This window comes from Tenrec ecaudatus, chromosome 8 (assembly GCF_050624435.1).
Source record: "Tenrec ecaudatus isolate mTenEca1 chromosome 8, mTenEca1.hap1, whole genome shotgun sequence".
Lineage (NCBI taxonomy): Eukaryota > Metazoa > Chordata > Mammalia > Afrosoricida > Tenrecidae > Tenrec > Tenrec ecaudatus.
This window is the reverse complement of record NC_134537.1, coordinates 68,332,513-68,356,143: the sequence shown is the minus strand read 5'-3', so window position 1 is coordinate 68,356,143 and position 23,631 is coordinate 68,332,513. Positions and strand designations below refer to the sequence as shown.

Below are 23,631 nucleotides of genomic sequence, written 5' to 3'. Positions count from 1 at the left end.
TATTGGATCAATTAGTATTGACTATATTGTATTTTAAAATACGCTAATAGTAAGCATATCACTGCCTCAACGAGGCAGGAAGAGTCAGGCTATAGGTTATTCCTGAATTGTAAGATTTAATAATTTGGCAAATTAAGAAGTCACTTTAGATTCTGATTCAGTACACCTGCAGGAGCCCGAGATTTGTTTTTTTCCATCAAGCTTCCAGATGCTGCTGGTCCATGGACCCCGTTTGAGAATGAAGGCCTTAAGGAGTATTCACAAAACTGGATTGGCGTTCCAGAAATAGGAAATAAACTCCTTTAGCTTTCGTTCACAATAGCCATTTCCCCAAACACTCGTCATTCTAACAGCTGGCCAGAACCCAGTTATTTGTGAGTCTCATTCAGCCTATGTCAGACGTAAGCATACAAACTCAATATGATGGTCCCAACTCTGCCTGCCGAATTCTCCCTTCTCCTCAGAATTACTTAAGGGAAAGAACCACAAATCTTAGTCAGAAAGGACCTTAATACTCCTTCTGAAGAAAAACAATGGGGCTACTGAAAATGATGTTACAGAAAATGAATCTATTAATATTAAAAGGTATTTAGGATATGTTGTGACATAAAAAGTCAATTATAATGCAGGGTTCATTGTTTAAAAATATATGCATATGTCACTGTATATTACACACAATTTCAAGCCAAAGCTAAAAAGACCTGCATTGCTTTCAGGCTTAAAAACTGCATAAACTAATAGTTAACTTGCGACAAGTCAGCGTATTCTCCTGTGTAGGATAATGGACATAAAAAGTTCTACTTTTCATGTGCCAATTAAAAAATTCGGTATTGTTCCCTAATTTTTCATTATGAAAAATTGCAAACAAAATCGTAAAGACATCTCTGCTGCCATCACCTGCTCCTGTTGTTACGTGCTGTTGCATCGACGCTGACTCACAGTAAGCTTTGTACAAGAGAACACGATCCCCTCCATCCTGGGCCACACTCATGGTTCTCTCATGTTTGAGCCCCTTTCACGGCCCCGTGTCAGTCCATCTCATTAAGGGTCTTGCCCCTCCCCCTCCCCAAACAGGAAGCATGAACCCGTTTTCTAGGGACTGGTCTCTTCTGATGACGCGCGCCATGTCTGTGAGGTGTGTCTTGCTATCCTGGCTTCTAAGGAGCATCCATTTGAAGTAGTACGCGGACAGATAGCTGTGTTCTGTGGGCAGCCTGCAGGACGTTCCATAGTCTTCTTCAGCACCATCACAACTCCTCTTCAGACGTCTCTATGCAATGTCCACGGTTTGCATGCTTGTGAGGCAATTGCGAAGACTATGGCTTGGGGCAGGCGCACCCAAGTTCTCCGAGTGACATCCTTGCTCTTCAACACTTGAAAGAGACTTTGCGCAGCAGATTTACCCAATGTCATTCTATCTCTTGACTGCCGTTCTCATGAGCATTGACTGGATCCATGCAAGACCAAATCCTTGCAGCTTCAACATTTTCCCGTTTATCATGATGTTGCCTCCTGGTCCAGTTGTGTGAGGATTTCTGTTGTCTTTACATTGAGTTGCAACCCATCCTGAAGGCTGCAGCCCTTGATCTTCATCAGCAAGGACTTCAAGTCTCCGTCACTGTCAGCACGCAAGGTCATGTCATCCGCATATGACAAGTTGTTAGTAAGCCTTCCTCCAACAGGATCATCGAGATTCGGCAATTCCTAAGAATAACTAATTCCCTAACATGATCTAATTCCAGATCACATATATGATACTGAATAGTAAAAAAAAAGTAATTAAGAAGATGATTAAACCGGCTGAAATCCTTGGCAAACTTTAAGTTGTGGACAGAATGACAGGCCATCACGCTTTGATTCCTGCGCCATCGTGCCTCACCATCCATTTCAAGAAGCGCCTGCTTCGCCCCGCCCCGCCCCGCCCCTGTGGCCCCCACAGCCACTCACTGGCCCCCGCTCTGCATCGGCGGCCAGGAGACAGGAAGGGAACAGAAAACTTCTGAAGTCGGCACAGGCAGGGGTGCTAAAGGACAGGGTTCAGGTAGAAACTTTCAAGTGGGCACGGAAAGTACAAATGGAGGGGGGGGGGTGTGGGTGGGCACGGAGGGCAGGCCCAGCGGGGAAGGCAACATGTAGAGAGTGGAATTTGAGCGCTATCTTCAAAGGGTCACAGACACCATACTTTTCCCCAACCCCCAACGGAACACATTTCTGACGTTGCTGATGGCAGGAAGTCTCTCTAGTTTGGAAATGTTTCTTTTTTACTTGTGCAGCCCTATAGCCTGTGTGATTGATGAAAGCATTTAAAGAGGCGCGTTTTCATCAAGCTGTCACTGCAAAATATATAGGAGATGGATAAATCCCCATTCTCTTACCTGACTCTATCCTTCCTCAAATTGTAATTAAAAAGTCAATCAGCTTTATAAAATTTGAAGTTTTAATACCTGATCTTCATATTCCTTCTGAAATGTAATTCAACTGAAGTATTAATGTAAAATGCTTTCATTTGTAATCTGTAGCCCAGCCTTAATGGATGGGCAATATCTTGGTATTGATTTAATGTAGTGGCGAATTATTATAAAGAGTATAAATTGAATATTGTTATGAAAAGATAATGAATGTCAAAGGATGTAGTTAATGATGTGATTGCTAATGGCAGGCAAATTTTGCTGTTCAGTCAATGGGAATGATCCTAACTGATACCTATAATGGAAACAGCTTCCTATAATTGCAAAGAATTTGAAGTGAAAATTCAATTTATTCTTTTTCACTATACTTCCTTAATTTTGTCACAGTTTGACACATTTCTTTCAAGAGCTGCAGATGAGGACTAATGCTCATCAGAATGCAAATTTACAAAGAACTTGATATAACCCTTGCTTTCAATGCACAAAGAAATTTGATTAACTTGGTTGGCTCATTTAATTTATTTTTCATGAGTTTTCTATAATTTCCAATTCTGTCTAAATTTGCCATGAAACACCAGGACAACATTTACGCTATTCTTTTGTTCAGAAAATTTAAGTGGGTTTTTGTAGACTTTAGAGGTAGTTTGAAAGGGTCATTTGACTATTTATTGTCTCTCTGATCTCTTGGGATTCCTTGTGACTAGTAAAGTAGGCAGGGGAAATCACTGCTTTCACAAGCCTCCTCTCATTCAAGATTTCAAGTCTAATCTTATTCATATTTACCAAGCATACATTCATCACTAAACCCCAATTTCCTATTGCTATTTAGACTTTGGGAAGTGTTAAGACATCTCTATAAAAACATCAGACATGTAAGAACAAGAAAGCGGCTCACTGGTTGTGTTCTATCAGCCCGATCCAGAGCACCTGGATGTAATCCTTGAGTCTCTGAAAGAAGTCTCTGTGCGTTGGATGCTTCATTAAGCTGCACAAACACATCGACACCTATGGCTGGTAGCAGCCAAGGTAAACTAAACAAACTTGTTCTGCAAAGAATGATCATTTTTTCTGAAGCTTAAATCAGTAATCTATATTGACTCAACACGTCTTTGGCAAATTTTAGACGAAGATCTAATTTGTTTTTGATCCCTGTCCTTCGTTCCCTCCCTCCCATCGAGTCGATGCTGATTCATAGGGAACCTATAGGACAGGGTGGATGAGTTTCTGAGGCTTTAATTCTTTATGGGAGTAGAAAGTCCCATCCGCCTTTCTTGCAGTGGATGGGGTTTCAAACTGCTGATCTTCTGGTTAGTAGACCAACGTGTAGCCACTGTGCCACCAGGTTTCCTTCATCTTTTCCTACATTAGTGTAGGTTTTATCTTTCTGAATGCAAGGGGTTAATGGTTTCGGTTGCTAACCACAAGATTGGTTGTTTGAATCCACCTAGGGGAACCTTGTAAGAAGGCTTCTTGACGAACTTTGAAGAAAACCAGCCTTTGAAAACCCAAAGGCGTACAGTTTATGCATGACGCATACAGACACACACCTGGGATCACCATCCACTGGAGTTGATTCAACAGCTAGTTTCCTGAATTTTAGCTATTTGTCATCTGCTTCTCCTTGTGTGATGCCTATAGCAGCTCAAGACACGCCTCTCATCGTTGGCATAGTAACCAGATTATTGGTTCTGATCCATAGCAACCCTGTGCCCACGTTCACAAAGGTGGTTATGTTTGATCCCGTTGTTGTAGCCTTGATGCTAGTCCATATCTTTGAGAGTCTTCCACACTTTTACTGATTCTCTACTTTCTTTAGCACGAGACATTCCTGGAGAGACTGTTACCTCCCGACAACATGTCCAAGGTACCTGGGATGACATGTCCCCATTCTCATTTCTAAGGCATATTCTGGCTATACTTCTTTCAATGTATGTCCCTTTGTTCTTCTGGAAGTTCATTGTACTTTCTTTTATTTATATAAATAGTTTGGGGGCTCGTAAAACTCTTATCACAATCCATCCATACATCCACTGCATCAAGCACATTTGTACATTAAAAAAATCATTTTATTGGGGGCTTGTACAACTCATTTGTACATTTGTTGCCATCATCTTTCTCAAAATATTTTCTTTCTACTTGAGCCCTTGGTATCAGCTCCTAATTTTTTCCCCGTCTCTCCCTCCTGAACCCTTGATAATTTATAAATTTTTTTTCATGTCTTACACTATCCAATGTCTCCCTTCTCCCACTGTTCTATTGTCCATCCCCCAGGGAGGGGCTTATATGTAGATCATTGTGATCGGTTCCCCCTATTTACCCCAACCTTCCCTTTCCCCTCCTGGTATCGCTACTCTCATTATTAGTCCTGAGGGGTTTATCTGTCCTGGATTCCCTGTGTTTCCAGCTTTGATCTGTACCAGAGTATGTCCTCTGGTCTAGCCAGATCATGATCCCAATTCTACCTAACAAGTTCACTGTACTTTCAAAGTTTTTCTCTAACACTAGAATTCAAATACATCAACTTGTCTGCTGTATCCCTTGTTCATTGTCTCATTATCACATGTGTAATAAGGTGATTGAAGATTCCATGGCGTGGGCCAGTAGCATCTTGATCTTCAATGTGACACCTTTGCTCAATAGCACCTTCAAAAGGCTTTTTGTAGCAGATTTTCCTAATGTAATATGTTGTTTTATTTCATGACTACTGCTTCCAGAAGCATCAATTTTGGATCCAAGCCAGATGAAATCCTTGCCAACTTCAATATTTTCTGTGTTTGTCAGGATACTGTCTCTTGGTTCAGTTGTGAGAATTTGTTTTTGGTTTTGCATCCATTATACATTGGATTCTAATGTATAATGAAGGCTGTAGTCTTTGATTTTCATCAATAAGTCCTTCGGGTCTTCTTCCGTTTCAGCAAGGAAGGTTGCAACGTTTGCATAGTGCAGTGTGATTCCCCTAGTCTTCACGCTACATTTCACTTCTTATAGACCAGACTTTTGGATTCTTTACTCAGCATACAGATTGAATGAGTATGGTGAATGGATACTTTCCAGAGTTTAATCCAAGCAATATCCCCTTATTCCGTTTGATGACTATCTCTTGATTTATATAAAGGTTCCTCATGAACATAATGAAGTGTTACGGAATTCCCATTATTTGAAATGCCAGCCATAGTTTGTTAGGATTCACACAATTGAATGCTTTGCTTAGTTAATAAAACACAGTACATGTTTTTCTGGTAGTCTGTGCTTTCAGTCAAGATCGATCTTTCATCAGCAGTGACATTTCTGTTCCACATTCTCTTCTGAATCTGGCTTGATTTTTGGGCAGCCCCTGTTTGATGTTCTGCTGTAACCACTTTTAAGTTATCTTTAGCTAACTTTTGCATGTGTATGATCTTAATGATATTGTTAGATAACTTTTGTGATTTGATGAATTACCTTTCTTCCAATCAGTTGGCCCGATACTTGTATTCCAAACTTCTTAACATCAATGAGTGAGTGCTTTCCGTATCATAGCCTTTGTTGAAGTATGTCAGATGGAATTTGGTCAATTCTTGGGAGTCTTGGCTTGCCGACGCCGTCAGTGCCGCCTGAATCCTTCCTTCGATATTATTAGTTCTTGGTCATGTGGTACCTCCTGAAATGGAGGAAATAGGGCAACATCTTTGGTGTGGTGACTCTGTGTACTCTTTTCATCTCACTCTGATGCTCCCTGCATCATTCAATACGCTGCCCATGGAATCATGCAACACTGCCATTTAAGACTTGAATCTTTTCTTCGGTTCTTTTACCTTGAACTGTGCTGAGCACCTTCTTCTCTTTGGATTTTCTACTCCAGGATTCTGCACATTTTGTTACAAAATTTAACTTTGTCTTTTAAAGTTACTTTTTAAAATTTCTATCCAACTTTTAGCTCATTATTTCTTCCACTCAGTTTAGGTATGCAATTACATTCAAGAGCAAGTTTCAGTCTCTGGTGATCAATTTTGATCTTTTCTCCCCGCACCCCTGCTTTATAAATGGCTTTGTTTCTTTCTTCATTAAAGACATTGTTGATGCTACTCTACAACTCCTCAGGGTTTCAGCCATTAGTGTTCAGTGTGTCAGATCTCCATGTGATGGTCTCTAAATTCAAGTGTGATAGACTCCGAGTTACTTTTGGCGCGCATGGACTTCTTTTAGTTTTCTTCAGCTTCAACTTGAACTTGCATATAAGCAATTGCTGGTATGCTTCATAATTCACCTCTGGCCTTGTTTTGTCTGATGAAGTCGAGCTTCTCCATCATCTCCTCCCACAGGTGTGTAGTCAGTATAATTCCTGTGTATTCCATCCATCTGGCAAAGTACATGTGTATAGTTGCCATTTATGTTGTTGAAAAAATATAATGTATAAGTCATTGGTCTGCCCTAGGATCTCCAGCTTTATTTCTATCACCAAAGCCATATTTTCCAACTCCTGATCTTTCTCCATTCTCTAACATTTTCATCCTAAGCAACATTAAATATCATTGTACCTTAATTACATGTTTGATCAATTTCAGATAAGGTTGGTAGAGTTCTTCATTTTCTTCATCATTGGCTTTAGTGGTTGGTGCATGTGGTTGAATAGCAGTTGAATTAACCGGTCTTTCTGGTAGGCAGATAGATATTATATCACTATCACAGGCAACATTGTACTTTAAGATAGATCTTGAAATGTCCTTTTTGATGATGAACATGAACATGACACCGTTTCTCTTGATTTTGTCAATGCTGGCATGGTAAACAAAACAATCATCTGATTCAGAATGGCCAATACCCGTTCATTTCAGCTCACTAAGTGCTAGGGTATCAATCGTTAGGCATTTTATCTTCTGAAAAAAATGTACCCCCATTTGCCTAGATTTGTACATTCATTCATATTCATACATTCTATGTTCCAAATACGAATGGGTGTGTAAAGCTGTGAAATCTAATTTTGAGCTGTGGCTTATCATCAAATGAAGGTGCAGAAAGCTTTGCTCATTCACATGTCATGAAGATCACTTCTCCTTTGAGCATGCAACTCTATCTCAATAATATTTGAGTAGCTCTCCCCGAGGGCTCACCTTCTGGCAGTGTGTCACAGAATGTTCCCCTAGTCAGAAAGTTTTCAGGTTTTCTATCTGCTCGTTAGTGGACTGATTGCTTCTTTGTTCTCAGTCTGAAGCCTCTGCTGAAACCTGTCCACCATAGGTGGCCCTGTCATTATTTGAAGCAACGGTGACACAGCTCCCAGCATCACAGCAACAGGCAAGTCCGAGCAGTATGAGAGAATGACAGCTAAGAGGTGGCTGTATCTGGTCTGAAAATATGAACTAGAATTGGAGGTTAGCTTACCCTTAAAAAATTATTAGGGAGATATTTGAGTTTGATTAATATTGTGCTATTTTATGTGTAAAGCCTTCAGAGGGTGTGCATACTTTTCAAAATGCTTGAAAAGAAGGCTTAGAAAGTCTTTTGTTGTATTGCTTTCAAAGAAAGATAATATATATTTGGCCAACATAGAATAAATTAAGGAAATCACAGTTAGTATTGTGGTAGCACATATTTTCATTTCAATTTGAAGATATATAAAACTGTAGGGGTGGGGTGTATGCTTTTTCTTACACATATATGTGTCTCTGATTTTTTTCTCTTGTCAACCTGGCCTAACACACTAGGGTACCTGGGGAGTGGGGTACCACAGAAACACATCATGCTGTCTGCCTCATGGTACTGTTCCTTCTTTGGCTAACTGGAGGTCAGATATAGCCAGGCTGCTTACTAGGTTGTTTCCTTGAAAGGACATAGGAGGTGAGGCTTTTGATTCCGAGAAGTTATCTTTGGTTATGCCTTCCCGAAATGGTCACAATGAATGTGAAAAATATAAAATTTGAGCTCAGAGGGTGAAATCACCCCCTTGAGCTTCTCTGAGGCCATGCTACATCATCAAAATGGCTGACCAAAAGCCAGGCCCTGGCTTTATGTAGCCAGAGACCTCAGGCCGTGTTGCACATGAACGGGATCACTTAGATAAGACAGGATTGAATGTGACTGTTAAGAATGTGCTTAGGATCTAGTTCTACTAGAATTATATTGGCCTTTTCTACCTATTGCTATTGATATAGTATGTGATAGGAATGACTGCCGGGAAGTATGAAAATAGTGAGTTTGTAAGCCCACTGCCTTCAGCATAAACTGGATCTGTTAATGGGTCAGTGGAAAATGCTTGAAAAGAAGGCTCAGAAAAGGAAAGTGCCCTGAGTGCTGGGGCATTTGCACTTAAAAAGACCTTTTAAGAGAGTTGTTGGCAGACTGAGGAAAAAGAAAGCAATCTGGAAGCCTTTGGAATCATGAAGTAACTCTCCTCTGTAGTACTGAGTGCTCCAGGACTCTGTGCGCAGGCTGAAGTGCTTGCGCGGTAACCTCCTGGGTCTACTTGTTGAGTGGAAGCGGGAGAAAAACAGCAATAGAGAGATGGCTTGAGTCTGGCCAGTGGCACTCATGATTCACAGGACTAGAGGAGAAGACTGGCTGGCTGGTCTGAAGTTTGACGAGTTGTGCAGAAGCTGAGCCTGTGACATGACCTAGCCCAGGGGATAGGGTTGTTGAGAATTTGTGAGGGAGCCCATGGTTGAAAGGTGAGGTGGCCAGTGGACACCCTAATGAGGCCAAATGAGGCAGCCCACAATGAGTTGACCAGAACTCCACCAGATGAAGATATTTTTGAGGCTGTGAATTGGTGCATATTGCTGTGGACTTTATGGATGGCCTGTCCTGATTTGACTCTGCTTATGGACTCACAAGGTTACAGACTCACAAGGTTCCAATTAGAATGAACATTCTTTACATCAAAGAACGTGTTTGTCTCCTTGCAGCACTGGGTTGAGATGAATAGGCAGTATAGAAACTGGGTACCCAAAATGGCTTATAAATTTTCATGGGTGGGGGGTATATTTTGATAGGATTATGGTGTAGGTGTTCACATAACTGCAATTGTTAGGCATATAATATGTTAGTTTTCTTCACTTCTAGAAGTGTCAAGATGACAACGGGTGGTCTGTGGTCGTTACCGGTGTATAATTTCATGTTAACTTGAAGGTAAATAAAAGTGTAGGGGTGGAGTTTAGCCTATCAGTCAGGTCACAGCCTGATGGTGCCTTTTTTGTGGACATGGCCTTCTCATAAGAAGGGGCCTGGGAACCACCCCTCCTCTCTGCCTTCACCTTCGCCAGAGACCTGGAGATGGGTCCACTGCCATTGGAGCCACAAAAGTTTGTACCCCCCAGCCAGTGATCTTCCTGCATTCTGCATCATTGTATGTGACTGTGTGAGTCTGAAAAGGGACTTATGGACTAATTTCAGACTTATGGACTTGAGCTGGATTGGGCTTGGATGTTTATAATTACTACTTGATATAAAGCACTTTACATATACGAGTATTTCTGGCTTTGTTTCTCAGGTGAACCCATGTTCTGGTCATTCTATTGAAGGAAAAACAAGCTCATTTTAATGCTGAATATATATTTTTCTATGATTTTTTCTTTTGAATTCAAAATGAAAACATTTATTTGTGCTTTAGAATTGACACAAAAGTGTAAACAATACAACTATATTTAGTGATTAAATAGAAACTTTAAAAAGACAAAACTAAATTTTCTTTTGCTGCTATATATAGAATGGGATTCATTTCCAGGTCCTGTAGCTGAGGGCAACCCAATGGTTCTGTGGCTTTCAGATGCTATGTTTCATGACAGTGTTCTTACAAAAAGTCATACTCGCAGCTATTGAGTTGCTTAGAGCTCATCGTGACCGGCTAGGGGAGGGCAGACCTTCCGCTGTGGGTTTCCGAGAAGGTAACTCGGTAAAGGAGTCAGAAACCCTGGCTTTCACCTAAAGAGCAGCTGGTGGTTTCAAATGACTGACCTTGCAATTTTCAGCCCAACGCGTAACCACTTGGAAATGTAAATATTCCTGTTTACTAAAACCAGGCACTCTGCATGAAAAACAATGAGGCCTCTGGTCCTGTAAAGATGTTCATCCTTGAAGACCCACAGGGGCAGGGGCAGTTCTGTTCTGCCCTACAGGGGCGTTATGAGTCAGAATTGCTATGAACCGGTGTGCATTTTTGTTGTTGTTGGTTTTGCTCCATGCACAGTCTTATGTGCTACTAGCGGACAATACAACTGATCTCAATGTTCAAGAAGCCTAAATCCTGACAGTACAGCAGCGTCCAACTCTGAGACAGCACAGCAGCTGGCTTTCCTTGGGGAATAAGTGACCTGGATGTGAACAGGGAATCTATTTGCATATAACCTTTGCACATCAGCCCACATGCTCTGAATTCTATCTAGATTACATATCGTACTCAACACAATGTAAATGCTAACAGATAGACCCTCTTGGTCTTTGAAGGATTGCCTAGGTCATTTCACAATTCCCCCTCCCTCCAATACTTTCTCTCAGTGGTTGGTTGAGTCCTCAGATAAGGAACCTGTGGAAACAGAGGCAGCTGTGTTGGCTCAGGACTTATCTGTGGCCCAAGGAGCTATGGTAGGATCAGGATAAAGTTGATGGCTAGGGGTAAGGATGTAACATGTTCCAAAACAGCGAAAGAAAGTAGCAAACAATTCAATTAAAAGACAGGCTGGAAGCATATAAGGGAGAAGTTTCTGGCAAAATGACATTTTGATTTACTAACTTATGAGAGTATACTGAAAAAGCATAAGCTTTTATGTCTGCCAGGCAGCTCTGAGTTTGAGAACTTATTCCATGGCTATATTTGGTGAGAGTCATTTCACTTCCCTATGTCTCTGTTTCCTTGTTTGTCTGTTTGTAATGGTGCCAGCAGCTGCCTCTTGCGTGATGGTGAGCAGCCAGTAAAGCGCAGAAAGCACTTAGCAGAGCTCCGGCATAGAGTCAGTGTTCCAGAAAGGAGGACGTATTGGAACCATTCTCTTCTTGATAAATAGTGATTAAATTAAAACTACGAGTAAAATTGAAGGCAAGTATTGTTCTGGGTCACAACTAACGTCTTGGTTTCCCATACATAGAATGGAAAATACAAACATTCACAGTATGTAAGTTACATGGTCTAAATTAAAATGACTATAGGTGTTTAATGGAGCTAGCTAGATAGGTAGCGGCTCTTCTGTTGACTGCTGCCGACCATTTGTAAAACAGAATGAAGCTTGCCTAGTCCTGTGTCATCTTCATAATACCTGGTACAGATGTAATAACTGACAAATACGAGGTTAAATGAAAAATATCGCTAAGGGTTTCAGTGTATACAAGACTGGTTTGTCACAAACAAAACATGTCTAAGTATGTATTGGGGCCCAGTGGACGGCTGCAGACAAGTTCTCTTGTCTTAGTTTCAGTAAAACTAAAAATGATCCATTGCCATTGAGATGATTCCAACTCATAGAGACCCTGTAAGTTAGTGTTGGACAGCTCCTGTAGGCTTCCAAGATTCTTCTTAAAGGTTTCCTTTTTAAAATGCAGTAAAAAGTGGTGTTCCGGGGGAACTGCTAAATGCAGCGCAGGGAGGTCAGCTAGGAGGTGCTGGGGACGGATTTGGGGACTGTGAAAGGGTAGTGTTGAGAAGAGTGTTGGGAAAGGGGCTGAGGAGGAGTAGTTCTGGGACCTGGGAACGGCCTTGGTGAGCAAAGGCCAGGAGAGCGGTGCCCAGGAATTACCCTCCTGTCCCAACAACGTGCCCGCTTGTTTTCCAGGGTAGCAAGGGCTGTTGTACTCGAGTTCCCTTGGCAAATATTACCCCATCTGCCTTATAGGCCTTGTCTTGTCTGTTCACACTTCTTTGTGTCCCTAAAATCAAAGAACACTGAAAAGGAACACCAGTTGAGTCCGTCAAGGATGCCCAAACTTCTGCTTTGATTTGGTGTTGATCGCAGAGAGTAGAATTCTTAGTGGAAGGGGGAGGGATGGAAACACTACCTCTGGTCAGAGAGGGAAGACCTGTGAGGAAAACAACAGCTTCAAATTGTCATATCTTTACTTCATAAAGTTTTCTATGATTGTGCAGCAGTATTTTTGGACCGTGACCTCTTTCTGAATTCCCCTCTTCTCATCCAGTCTTGTAACAGTTACCAAGATCCAAAGGGACATGGCCAGCCCTAAGCTGCCTAGGTGATCGTCTATGAAAATGGAGCTGGCGTATGGAACTGAGAGCAGAATCTTAGGTCAGTTATTTTCTGGGTTTTTGCTCTGGGAAAGAGATCATAAATCCATGTTACAGTTGAAATGATTGTGCCAGGCTGAAGTAAGTATTGACAAGCAGAGAAATGCTGCCAAAAATGAGTGATTTTAAACTATTAGAATCACGAACAATTACTCTATTAGATGTACCCTAAATGGAGGATAAAGTTAAAAAAGGTTGTGTGAACAATTTGAATACTGTTCCTCGGGCGTTATCAGTCGTGTGCAGGTACTGTAGGGTGGAGAGTAGGTTCCAATGCTTTACCATGGTAACACTCCTCCCCCCCACGCCCCCTGCTAACCATCTAATCCCACTGAAGTAAATGAAGGGTGGAGCTCCAGAGTGAGAGAGACAGAGGCTAATGACTAAACATTCTAACCCCCAAAAGGTTTTCTCTGACTTGGTGGATTCCAAGGCCAGCGTACTGGGTCACAATCAGTATCGTTTCGTTGCCACACTTCCATTTCTGGTGTTACTGGCACACCCCATTCGAGCAGTCATCTAGAAATTCGGCGCCACTGCTAAATGCCCAAAGACATGGCTATCCTTCCACATTTTGGAAATGATATGCCTGGGGCTGTCGTGAGCGACACCTTGAACGATAAACAACAAGGTCAACGGTTTGAAGCCTCCAGTGGCTCCCCAGGAGAAAGATGAGGTTGTCTACTCCTGTAAAGATGCAGAGATTTCAGTCTCCGAAACCCCAAGGCTGCCTTCTATTTTATCCCATAAGGGATTATGCTTTCCTCATAGAGACAGCAGCTTTTGTTCCTCAATGTCTTTCCATTTACCTGAAGAAATGTAACATCAGGATTTTTCAGAAACCATATTCTTATTCTTTATAAATAGCTGTACATAAATACACTTACTTTTTTCTTATTTATAAAGTAATTTTTTAATAAATTTTGAGACAGAATCATTATGAGACAGAATCAACATCATAGAGAAAGACAAAAATTTAAGAAGAGTATGATTTTTCAAGTCAAGACATTCTGTAAGACCATTATTTAGTTTTATTTTGGAAAAGGCAAATGCTAGCCCTAGATATTTTTCAATTATATTCCTGTGTGGTAGGTTTTTTTGTGCCAACGTGGCACCTGAAAGAAGATAGGAGCAGCAGTGCGCCTGTCAATCAGGCTGCAGCCTGATGACTTCCCTTCCAGGCGACCAGGATACATAGCTCTCTGGAAGCTTCTCTCTCTCTCTCTGCTTTCACTTTCCTGCTTGCTGGCCACCCCAGAGCCTCTGGCTCCCGACCCTATTTTCCAGGGACCTCAGCTCCACAGGGCTCTGCACACATTGGGCTGTGACCTTCCTGCACGCTGCGTCACTGCATGAGCACTGTCAGTCTAAAGAGTGACTTAGGGACTGGTATCAGACTTAGGGACTGGTATCAGACTTAGGGACTGGTATCAGACTTAGGGACTGGTATCAGACTTAGGGACTGGTATCAGACTTAGGGACTGGTATCAGACTTAGGGACTGGTATCCAACTTAGGGACTGGTATCAGACTTAGGAAATAGTATCAGACTTAGGGACTGGTATCAGACTTAGGGACTGGTATCAGATTTAGGGACTGGTATCAGACTTAGGGACTGGTATCAGACTTAGGGACTGGTATCAGACTTAGGAAATAGTATCAGACTTAGGGACTGGTATCTGATTTAGGGACTGGTATCAGATTTAGGGACTAGTATCAGACTTAGGAAATAGTATCAGACTTAGGGACTGGTATCTGATTTAGGGACTGGTATCAGACTTAGGGACTGGTATCCGACTTAGGGACTGTTATCAGACTTAGGGACTAGTATCAGACTTAGGGACTAGTATCAGACTTAGGGACTGGTATCCGACTTAGGGACTGGTATCAGATTTAGGGACTGGTATCAGACTTAGGGACTGGTATCAGACTTAGGGACTGGTATCAGACTTAGGGACTGGTATCAGACTTAGGGACTGGTATCAGACTTAGGGACTAGTATCAGATTCAGGGACTAGTATCAGCCTGAGGGACTAGTATCAGACTTAGGGACTAGTATCAGACTTAGGGACTTGAGTTGGACTGGGCTGGGTTTTTGTTTTAAATATATAATTGCTTCTTGATACACAGCTCTTTCTTCAATATACATAAGTGTCACTGGATTTGTTTCTCTAGTCAACGGGGCCTATAATATTCTTGGTATTCTCAGTATATAAATAAAGTTTATAAAATAATTACTTTATAAATAAGAAAATAAAAGATCCTGTCTCTTTTTATACGGGAAACAGACATATCTGTACCATAAAGCACTTTAAAAGATTGGAACCATAAAATACTTGTGCCTTCTTAGCCAGAGAAATTAGGTATGTTCCTATTTACTACAGTGATCAGACAATGGGTAGTTCCCGATTAGCGTTATACACCTAAGTGGTTAATTTCTGATTTATCATCAATTTTTTTGTCCGAAGTAACTTTTTATGCATATAGAACAGTAAAATTCTAGAAAACAACAAAAAACTCATGACATGGAAAAACAACATCAACAAAACTTATGATATGAGGTTATTGCCAAAATTCTAGAGAATTGGCCAGTGAAATACAAGATAAACTATATCACCAAGGAAACTGTCAGGATAATTTATTTCATATTCAATTTATCCACCCCCACCCCACCCCCACCACAGAGACCCCCCCTTCAGTACTTTAGTGATTGCTTTCCCACTCATTTATTTATGTTTTCTTAGAATTGAGTAGGATGTCAGAAAACATGTTTACTTTTATTTACTCAAGTAGTTAAAGGAAATTTTTCCTCTTATTATTCACTTTTTTTAAACGAAAAATTACAAGCATCTTAAAGAAAAGAGGGGGGGAGAGGAAATCTGGGTTCTTACTTTCTTCTGAGAGATCATTTTCTTCTGCTTCTCTTTCCATCTCTTTACACCAGCCTTCCATTCTCTTCGTCTCTGTGTGCAGAAGTTTCAAAAACCATGACCCATCCCTGCGACATGGAGACATTCTTCCAGTTTCTACTGTCTCGATAGATGACTCCAACCAAGGGTCAGGAGGGGGGAGGTTTGAAGTGTCAACTTGGGTCCTATAGTCTTCTCTAGAGCTGAAGAGTCCCTGGGTCCGTACAGTTCTTACCGCCCCATACTGGGTAGGAGTGCTCGGTTCCGAGTGGCGCTGGAAGGATGAACCAAACTGGAGTCCTTTGTCCTCCATGGTGATGCGTCCTGGGAAGCCCTCTAGTTCCAAGTCGGCTTGCACAGCCGCAGTCACACTGTTGGAACGTTTGAAACGGCCGTGCCTGGGAGAGGTGGAAGAGACAAGAGTCGGCACCCTTTCTGAGCTGATTTTAACTGTGCAACCAAAGCAAGCCTAAACCACAATTTAAGACATGAAGAAACAAAAAAATAATGGTTTCTATCTATAAAATATGCTGTATTTTATTCTTGAAAGGATGTTTGGTTTTTCAATAAAATTTTAACCTTTCTCTACCTAGGTCTCAATGTTTAAATGGTAGCCATTTAGCATTTATTATTTTACCGAATGGGATAGAATGGGAGTTCATGTATTCCACAAAAATACTGCCTTTTTTCAGCAAGGTACTTCAAATTTATTCCATTTCCTTTATATGTATATATACTATCTATCTATATGGCAATGCCTTTTGTTGCCTCTTTTGTGTAAAAAATATCCAAGTCATACAGAGTCCTAGTGATCGTTCATATCACATTCCAGGATATGAGTTTCTTCTCCTAGCTTAATAACTTAATACCAGCCTCTTAACTTCTATGCAAAATGTTGTGGCTGCTGCTAGTGGTCATCCAGCTGGCTCGACTCAAAGTGATAAATGGCAGAATGAGACACTGCCGGGTCCTGCGCTGGTCTCAGCATTGTCGCTGTGTCTCAGCCTGTTGTTGGCAGTCGCGCTGTCAACCCATCTCATTGAGGGGTTAAAATAAGGAACCCACATAGTCTTCAGCAAATTGAAAAAACGTTTCATTGTTATGTATTTGAAAATAGCCTATTGTCACATAGCCAATTACTGAAATGATTGGCAGGAAACCAGGGTCTATATAATTGGACACCAGATATTGCTGGTGTGAGCAGCGAGGATGGGGTGTCAGTGTGTGTGTGTGTGTGTGTGTGTGTGTGTGTACAGTCCACGTTTGTTGTAGTTAAAAATTCTGGTTCCTCACCAACTGAATCCACAGATGGCAAACAGCTGGGCGAACAGCTGGCTAATGAAGTTGCCACTTCCTTCCTTCGCTGGAGGCAAAGTGGATGACAGGAGGGAACCACTGCTCAGGAGGGAGGGCAGCTAGCCCAGTTTCCCAGGTGCAAAAGATATCCAGCTTCGAGAAGACGTGGACGATTTGTGGGAGCCATAAACTTGTGGCCAAATTTCATCGCAATGAAGAGGTCTAAAACCTACCAACCACTATGATGAATACTACTAGCCCTTTACCTAAGAGATGTTAATCGAAGTTCCAGATATAATGCTCTCATTAAAATTAGTTTTTCATGGACTTTATAATATACTCTATGTTATTTAAAATATAAAACGAGTATACCATTCTTGTTGCTAAAATAACAACTTGAATGGATGTCTTTCTACACTTTATATTTGAAAAAATACCCTGGTATGCCGAAGGCCTTGAGCTTCTCTTTCATTCCCTTCTGCCTTTTAATATTGTCAGGTGGGAAAACATACATCACTCTAGACCCATTCTTCTTCTTTGGATCGAAAACTGACTTTCAGAGCTGTCAGCTACTCTGCTTTCAGAAGTGGTAAATTACTTTAGATAGAATTTATTCCCTTGGCTCTTGGGAAAACAAGACATAGGTGAATGTTAATTCATACTTGAACGTTAAAAAGTGAAACGCATAAATATATGACCCTGTTTCTACAAATGACATGAATTATTGATGGTCAGTGTGAGCTAGAAGCTTGCATTCAAGTTTTTAACAAATAGCTCTCACTTGGGAAACACCATATATTGTGAAGAGGGGTTGAGTTACCGCTTTTCATCTTCTACTTGCACGCCAACAGAGTGATATTCCCGTAGGCCTCGGCTCTCTGTGTCCGAATCTGTAGCTGTTTCCACCTAATTCAACACAAAACATCGTATTTTAGAACTGAAATGTAGGACCTGGGCAAGGGATTATGATTTTTTTCTTGTTCATTGGCTGTAATTAATTATGCATTTGTTTAATTAATGCAGAGATCCACTTGACCCATTAAAATCACAAAGAAAGGGAAATGCAATTTACATTTGTGTAATTATGTTGCAACTGTGCTTCACCCAGTTTTACATAACCACTTGAACTCAACGCAGCACTTCTGTCTTTTGAATTTATGCAAATAAAGTTATTTAGTTCAGCTCAGGCAAAAAAGACTCTTTGTTGGGCGACAATATCATGGACCTAAAAGCTCTTATCACATCCTACAGTGAAGCAAGGAAGTCCAGCGTGAACCAGCCACGGCAATAGAAACAAAGAAGCAGCTTAATAAGATGTTACTGATGGCTGCAGCCACATACAAAAAGACAGAGAAGGACGTAAGCATCTTATCCCAAACACTAAAGCAGTCTCTCCACCTACACGTGGTGCCTCGCATTAGCTCACAGGACTGTCAGCAGGGTGAGGTCAGATCTGAGCAGAAGTCCTGCATTCCATAGAGACCCTCAGGGCAGCTGTATTTTTAAAAAGCTCCCCCATTGACATGAAGCATTTTAATGATCTTCAGCTGTGGATATGTTACATGAGGGAATCCTAATACAGTAAATTTTCAATCAATCAATGAATAAATGAAAAAATAAATGAATAAAATCCCCAGAAGCCTGAATATGAAAAGTTTGTGAAACCAAAGGCTAGTAAGTATATCATGGCACTCAACTATTGAATTTCTTTTTAATTTCACAAAAATTACTGAATGTATCAAAGTGATTTTTGACTTCTACTGCTAGTACCATAACCTTTTGCAAAAAACATTTATTTTTCCCTTAGAAATATTGGCACTCACTAGAAGGGAAAGATACAAACCATTAAGCTAAGAAATATTGAGTTATGAAAGCAAAACTTTACAAGGACAATTATAATTTGTGGTTGGACCTAAGGCTAATTCTATGAAAATTAGGATGAACTAAATTTCTGACTAATAGAAGAAATAATAATATTATTAATAATAATAGTAATGAAAATGAATATTTACTTTATGTTTACCACGTACCAGGCACTAGGTTAGGAACAATACACAGATCTTTTCCTGTAATCCTCACAACCATTCTGTTGTTACTGGCCGGTTGTTGACAGTTGAGGAACCAGAGAAGTTAAGTAACTTGCCCAAAGTACACAGCTTATTCTTGGCAGAACTAGGATTGAAAACCCCGATATTCGGACAGCAGAGCCTGTTTTCTTCAGAGCAGATAAAGGTAGTGAATTAGAGACTCCAGAGCTCCTAGTTAGTGGATAGCCATGGAGAATGATCAGGTACACCAGGTTTTTAACAAATTTCTATTATTGGTATAATTCCAAAGACCTGTGCACAAATTTTACCTAATTTGTGTTAAATTTTTAGTGAAAATTCTAACTTTAATGCTAATCACCTTTGGGTGAAGGCTTTATTAAATTTTCACTTGCTGGGCTTGGAGGTAACTAGTAAAATTATTTATATAAAATTATAATAAAATACATGTAAGCAATTCACAGATACATATACATACACAAGTGACTGGAAACACATACAACAAAAATATGGCCAAGTACGTTTTCCTTCCTTCATCCAGTCTCTAAATTTTATTGAAAAAAATATGCTAATTTTAGAGTGAATTAGAAAAATACAGCTTTTGTAGTCAGATAGATTCCTGTCAGTTCCTGTGTGACTCTTACGCAAATTTTAAGAAATGGTGTTGAGTCTTAGCTTTATTACCTCAAAACAACCTGATTCATATAAAACTCTCATTGCAAAGCCATTTATAGAATTGTGTCTACAGAAAATATTAATTCTATGCTCTCAACATAATTGTTCGGATCACCAGGTAAATATATTCTTCTGTAGATAAACACACACAAGGGGCTACCAAAAGCTCATGGAAAGTTCATGCAGCCCCCCCCCCCAACCCCCAACCCCCAGAATGTTTGAAGCTCTCACATAGGAATGAAAACAAATATGTCTAATACATTTTGTAGATTTGATAGTGGTTGCCATATGACACCGCTCAGCAGTTTGAAACCACCAGCCAGCTGGTCCACTGGCGAAAGGAGAGTGAAGGACCCTACGTGGCCAGTTGGATGGTGGCCCATAGCTGGAATCCACTCCAAGACAGTAGTTTGGCTGAATGTTGGAAAGTGAAGCTCTAAGGGGCGATCTGAAATCATGCGTTGTCACAACGAGGTGACTATTTGTCAATTTAAAATAGTAAGACTAGAGAAGCACGAGCAGGGTAGAAAAAGCAAGGTTAAATCAGAGAAAAAGATGCACACTCTTGCACAGGGAGAAAGAAACTCTAAGAAGTTCTTTCTTCAAGAAGAAAGTCTCGATTGCAGAAGCCTACGGACACACTTATTTTAAAATATCCCTCATGTGCTAGAGAATTGTTCTAGGAATTGAGGAGAGACAACAGCTGAAGCAACACAAATCACTCGATTTCCAATGAACAGACCAGTCTGCTGCCACAAAGATCGGCAACCTTGGTAACCCTGCGGGGCAGAGCCACTCTCTCCTGCCAGGTCACCGGGAGGCAGAATCCACTTGGCAGCAATGAGTTTTTATATTTGAGAAGTCAGAACTACATTTGAGGAGCTTAGTGACTAAGGGGTGAGACAGACACACGGACAAATAATTAGTGCTCTGTGCGTCTGTAGAGAAGTGCTCAGGTACGCTGGGAATTTGGAAGATTCACTTAGCTTTCACTGAGGCAATGTCGACAGTGATTTCAGCAGGGAGCCTGAACTGACTTGAAAGCACCTAGCAACCACAAGAACATGTCGCAATGAGTGATGGAAAGAAAGGCATTGCTAATTGTGTGTGTGTGTGTGTGTGTGTGTGTGTGTAACTGTTGGGAGATGAGGCTGCAGAGGTACACAGGCCCTTGTATGCCCTGGCCTCATATCTGGGAATAAGCGTTGGCTTGCAGTGAAAGACAATCCCAATTCAGTCTCAGACTACATGCCAGCCTTTACCCGGACCTTAACATCTAGAATCCATTCCTTGTGTTGGGGCCGTTGGCTCAGAAGACTAACAAACTCAAGCTCAGATCTGAAATTGAGCTCATTTTATGCTTTGCATTCAGAACCTTACATCCTGCAAGGCAGGCACATTGCTTTTGATACAAAGTCATTTCCTCCACTCTCCACCCTCCACTCCCAGGGATCTGTTAGAAATCTAAGAGTTAAATATAATTGCAAACCCTGTTGCCACCAAATGCTTATGAAGCTGTAACATAAACAACAACGAAGAGCAGAGTGATAGAGAGCTGGGTTAAATTAGGGCTGGTGCGGTAGAACTCATAGATTAGTGTGGGAAATAAACATTTTAATCTCAGTGAGGTTGGGGGGGCAGAATGAAAAATTTCAGTGACAGTTGAATCAATTCAGACTCACAGGGTCAAGGACAGAGTGGAACTGGCCCTGTGGGTTTCCAAGGCTGTACGTCACCTTAGTGAGGGCATGACAAATAGCAAGGGCTTTCTTGTGGTGTGGACGTTTAAGTTCACAATCTAATGATCTAATAGAGTGGGAATTGTTCCCAGTTTATAGATGGCCTCACCTGAGGCAACTGGAAATGCTGCAAGCCTGAGGCCCTTCCCTAAAGGGCAGTGCCTGGCAGCCCGGGAAGCATCGTGCTGTTGAGGCAGTCCCTGGGCGCAGTAAACATTTTCAGTAAGGTTGCACACACACATACAGGTACGCACACATAAAAGAAAATGAAAAGCTATTCAATAGCAAACGGCAGATTAAAAGTTGACAAGTAAACACAAAAGAGAGAGCAAAATGTGACTGTCATAATAAAAAAAGAGAGAGAGAGGTAGGCCGGATTATTGATTCTGGGTCAGGTGACCTATTTAAGGACACCAGAATGATGTAAGGAAGTTCTTTCTGAATCCTTATCCTGAGCCTGGAGCCCCTGAGTAGAGTACATGGTTAATGTGCTCATCTGCTAACTTACGGTTTGCAGGTTTGAGACCACCCAGAGGCACATGGGGGGACGGTGGTTGGGAAATGGACTGTTCTTCCGTGGGAGGTAGACTAGGCTTTTTACTCTGATAAAGAGTCACAGTCGTGGACACCCACAGGGGCAGTTCTACCCTGTCCTATTAAGTCACTATGAGTCGGCATCTCTCAACGGCAGTGAGTTTATTTTGAGAGAGGCACCTGGGAAGAAAAGTGCGGTCCTCTCTCCTGAAAACGCAGCCATTGGCAGCCCTACTCTGCCACACAGGGGCTGCCACCAGTCAAAGTCCACTGCACTGGCTTTCCTCGGTCCGAGGCCTCTCTTATCCCTCGCCGGATGCCTCTCGCCGGCAAGTCCCCAAGCTCGGACTGGGCCAGCTGCACAAGGCTGGACGTGCTGTACCAGGCGAGTCCCACAGGCTGGACTCCAGTGATCTGAGTAACAAAGGGACTCCCAACTTGCTCTTGGCTGAAGTGCACAAGGAGGGAGGACTCCATCCATGGGGGAGTGCGTGCAGAGAGTAGATCCAGTCACTGGACAATCACATTAGGTCTAGAGCTCAGCAGTTATGAACAAATTAATTGTGTCATGTCATAAGAGGGACTGTAAATTTAGGACTTATTGCCTCACACGTCAATGATTCATTGAGGCTCTGAGCTCCACAGAAGTTGCATTCCGTAGTTTGAACTCTATTCAGTAGCGAGAACAAGAACTGCTAACATTCAAATTGTCCTTCAAACTTCCTTAGTTACTTATGGTTTGGGGTCAGGGAAAATAGCTTCCAGCCAATGCCAGTAAAACAGGTAAACTGCTAGTCATTTTCCTCTTTCAAAGGGGGTAGGGCAGAGCACCACATATCCAGGCGCCCAACACTGTGGTGGGGGTTGGGCTTGTCTTTCCCTCCCGTAAGGCCGAGGGAATGACACTCAGCTCTGCCTTGCTGAAGGCATTCCGTCTTTCTGCAGAGTTGTTTCTCTTCTTTGGGAAGACAGTTTGGGTTCGAGGATTGGACCTACCTGGGTTTCAATCGTGATGTGCCACCTCTTGGCTATGTACCATTAGGCAAGTAATTTACTCTTCCTGGGCCTCTGCTGCCCCATCCAAAAATCGGGCATAATAACAACAAGCACATAGGATTATTATGAGAATAAACAAGCATGCCGTAGGAGTCAGGACAAAGCAAAACGTCCAGAGGTTAGGAAATTATTATTATTTACCGTTATGCCTTTGCTTAATTATCCATTTCATTCTGTTTCCCTGTTCTTTACTTTTTGGCTTGGCTTCTTAAACACAACTTTCTTTAATTTCCTTGACTATTTTTTGTACCTTGATACTTGAGTTTCTTTGACTGTGCTGACTGACTTTGGCTTTTCAATAGACTTCATTTGGACAATTACTAGGTTAAGTGTTCACATAACTTTGTGCATCTTTTACTGGCTTAGAAGACAAGTTGAATGAGCTCACACTTGTATTCACTTTTATCTTTAGCCACCCACTCATTCATTCATTCATTCACTCACTCACTTGTTCAACATTTATCAAGCACACACTATGTGTCAGGCTCTGTGCTAGGTGCTGGGGATCGCAAGATGCATCAGGTATAGTCCCAGTCTTCACAGAAGGCAGTTTGGGAGGATGGTGTCAAGAAAGGCTTCTCGGAGCTATACATGCATGACCTGAGCTTTAGAAGATGAATTGGAGGTGGGTCAATATAGAGAAGTGAGTAAGGGAGAAATAGAAATGGTTAGGGGCTGCTGGCATACAAAATGGAGGTAGGCAGGAAGTGGGGGCATCCTTTGTCAGCATGTTAATATCATTTGATGATTTTCTGAAATTAAGTTC

At 41.5% G+C, this 23,631-nt stretch overlaps 1 protein-coding gene across 1 annotated transcript in view; it reads right to left on the bottom strand.

Annotated features, from left to right (window-relative positions):
- The window catches only part of DLGAP2 (DLG associated protein 2), a 287,488-nt gene that overhangs the window by 13,386 nt on the left and 250,471 nt on the right, over window positions 1-23,631 (bottom strand). The window contains exons 10-11 of the mRNA XM_075557186.1: window positions 17,637-17,722; window positions 15,503-15,918 (exon numbers count right to left, since the gene is read on the bottom strand). Coding sequence (XP_075413301.1) covers window positions 15,503-15,918; window positions 17,637-17,722 — 502 coding nt within the window. The remainder of the gene's footprint in view (window positions 1-15,502; window positions 15,919-17,636; window positions 17,723-23,631) is intronic.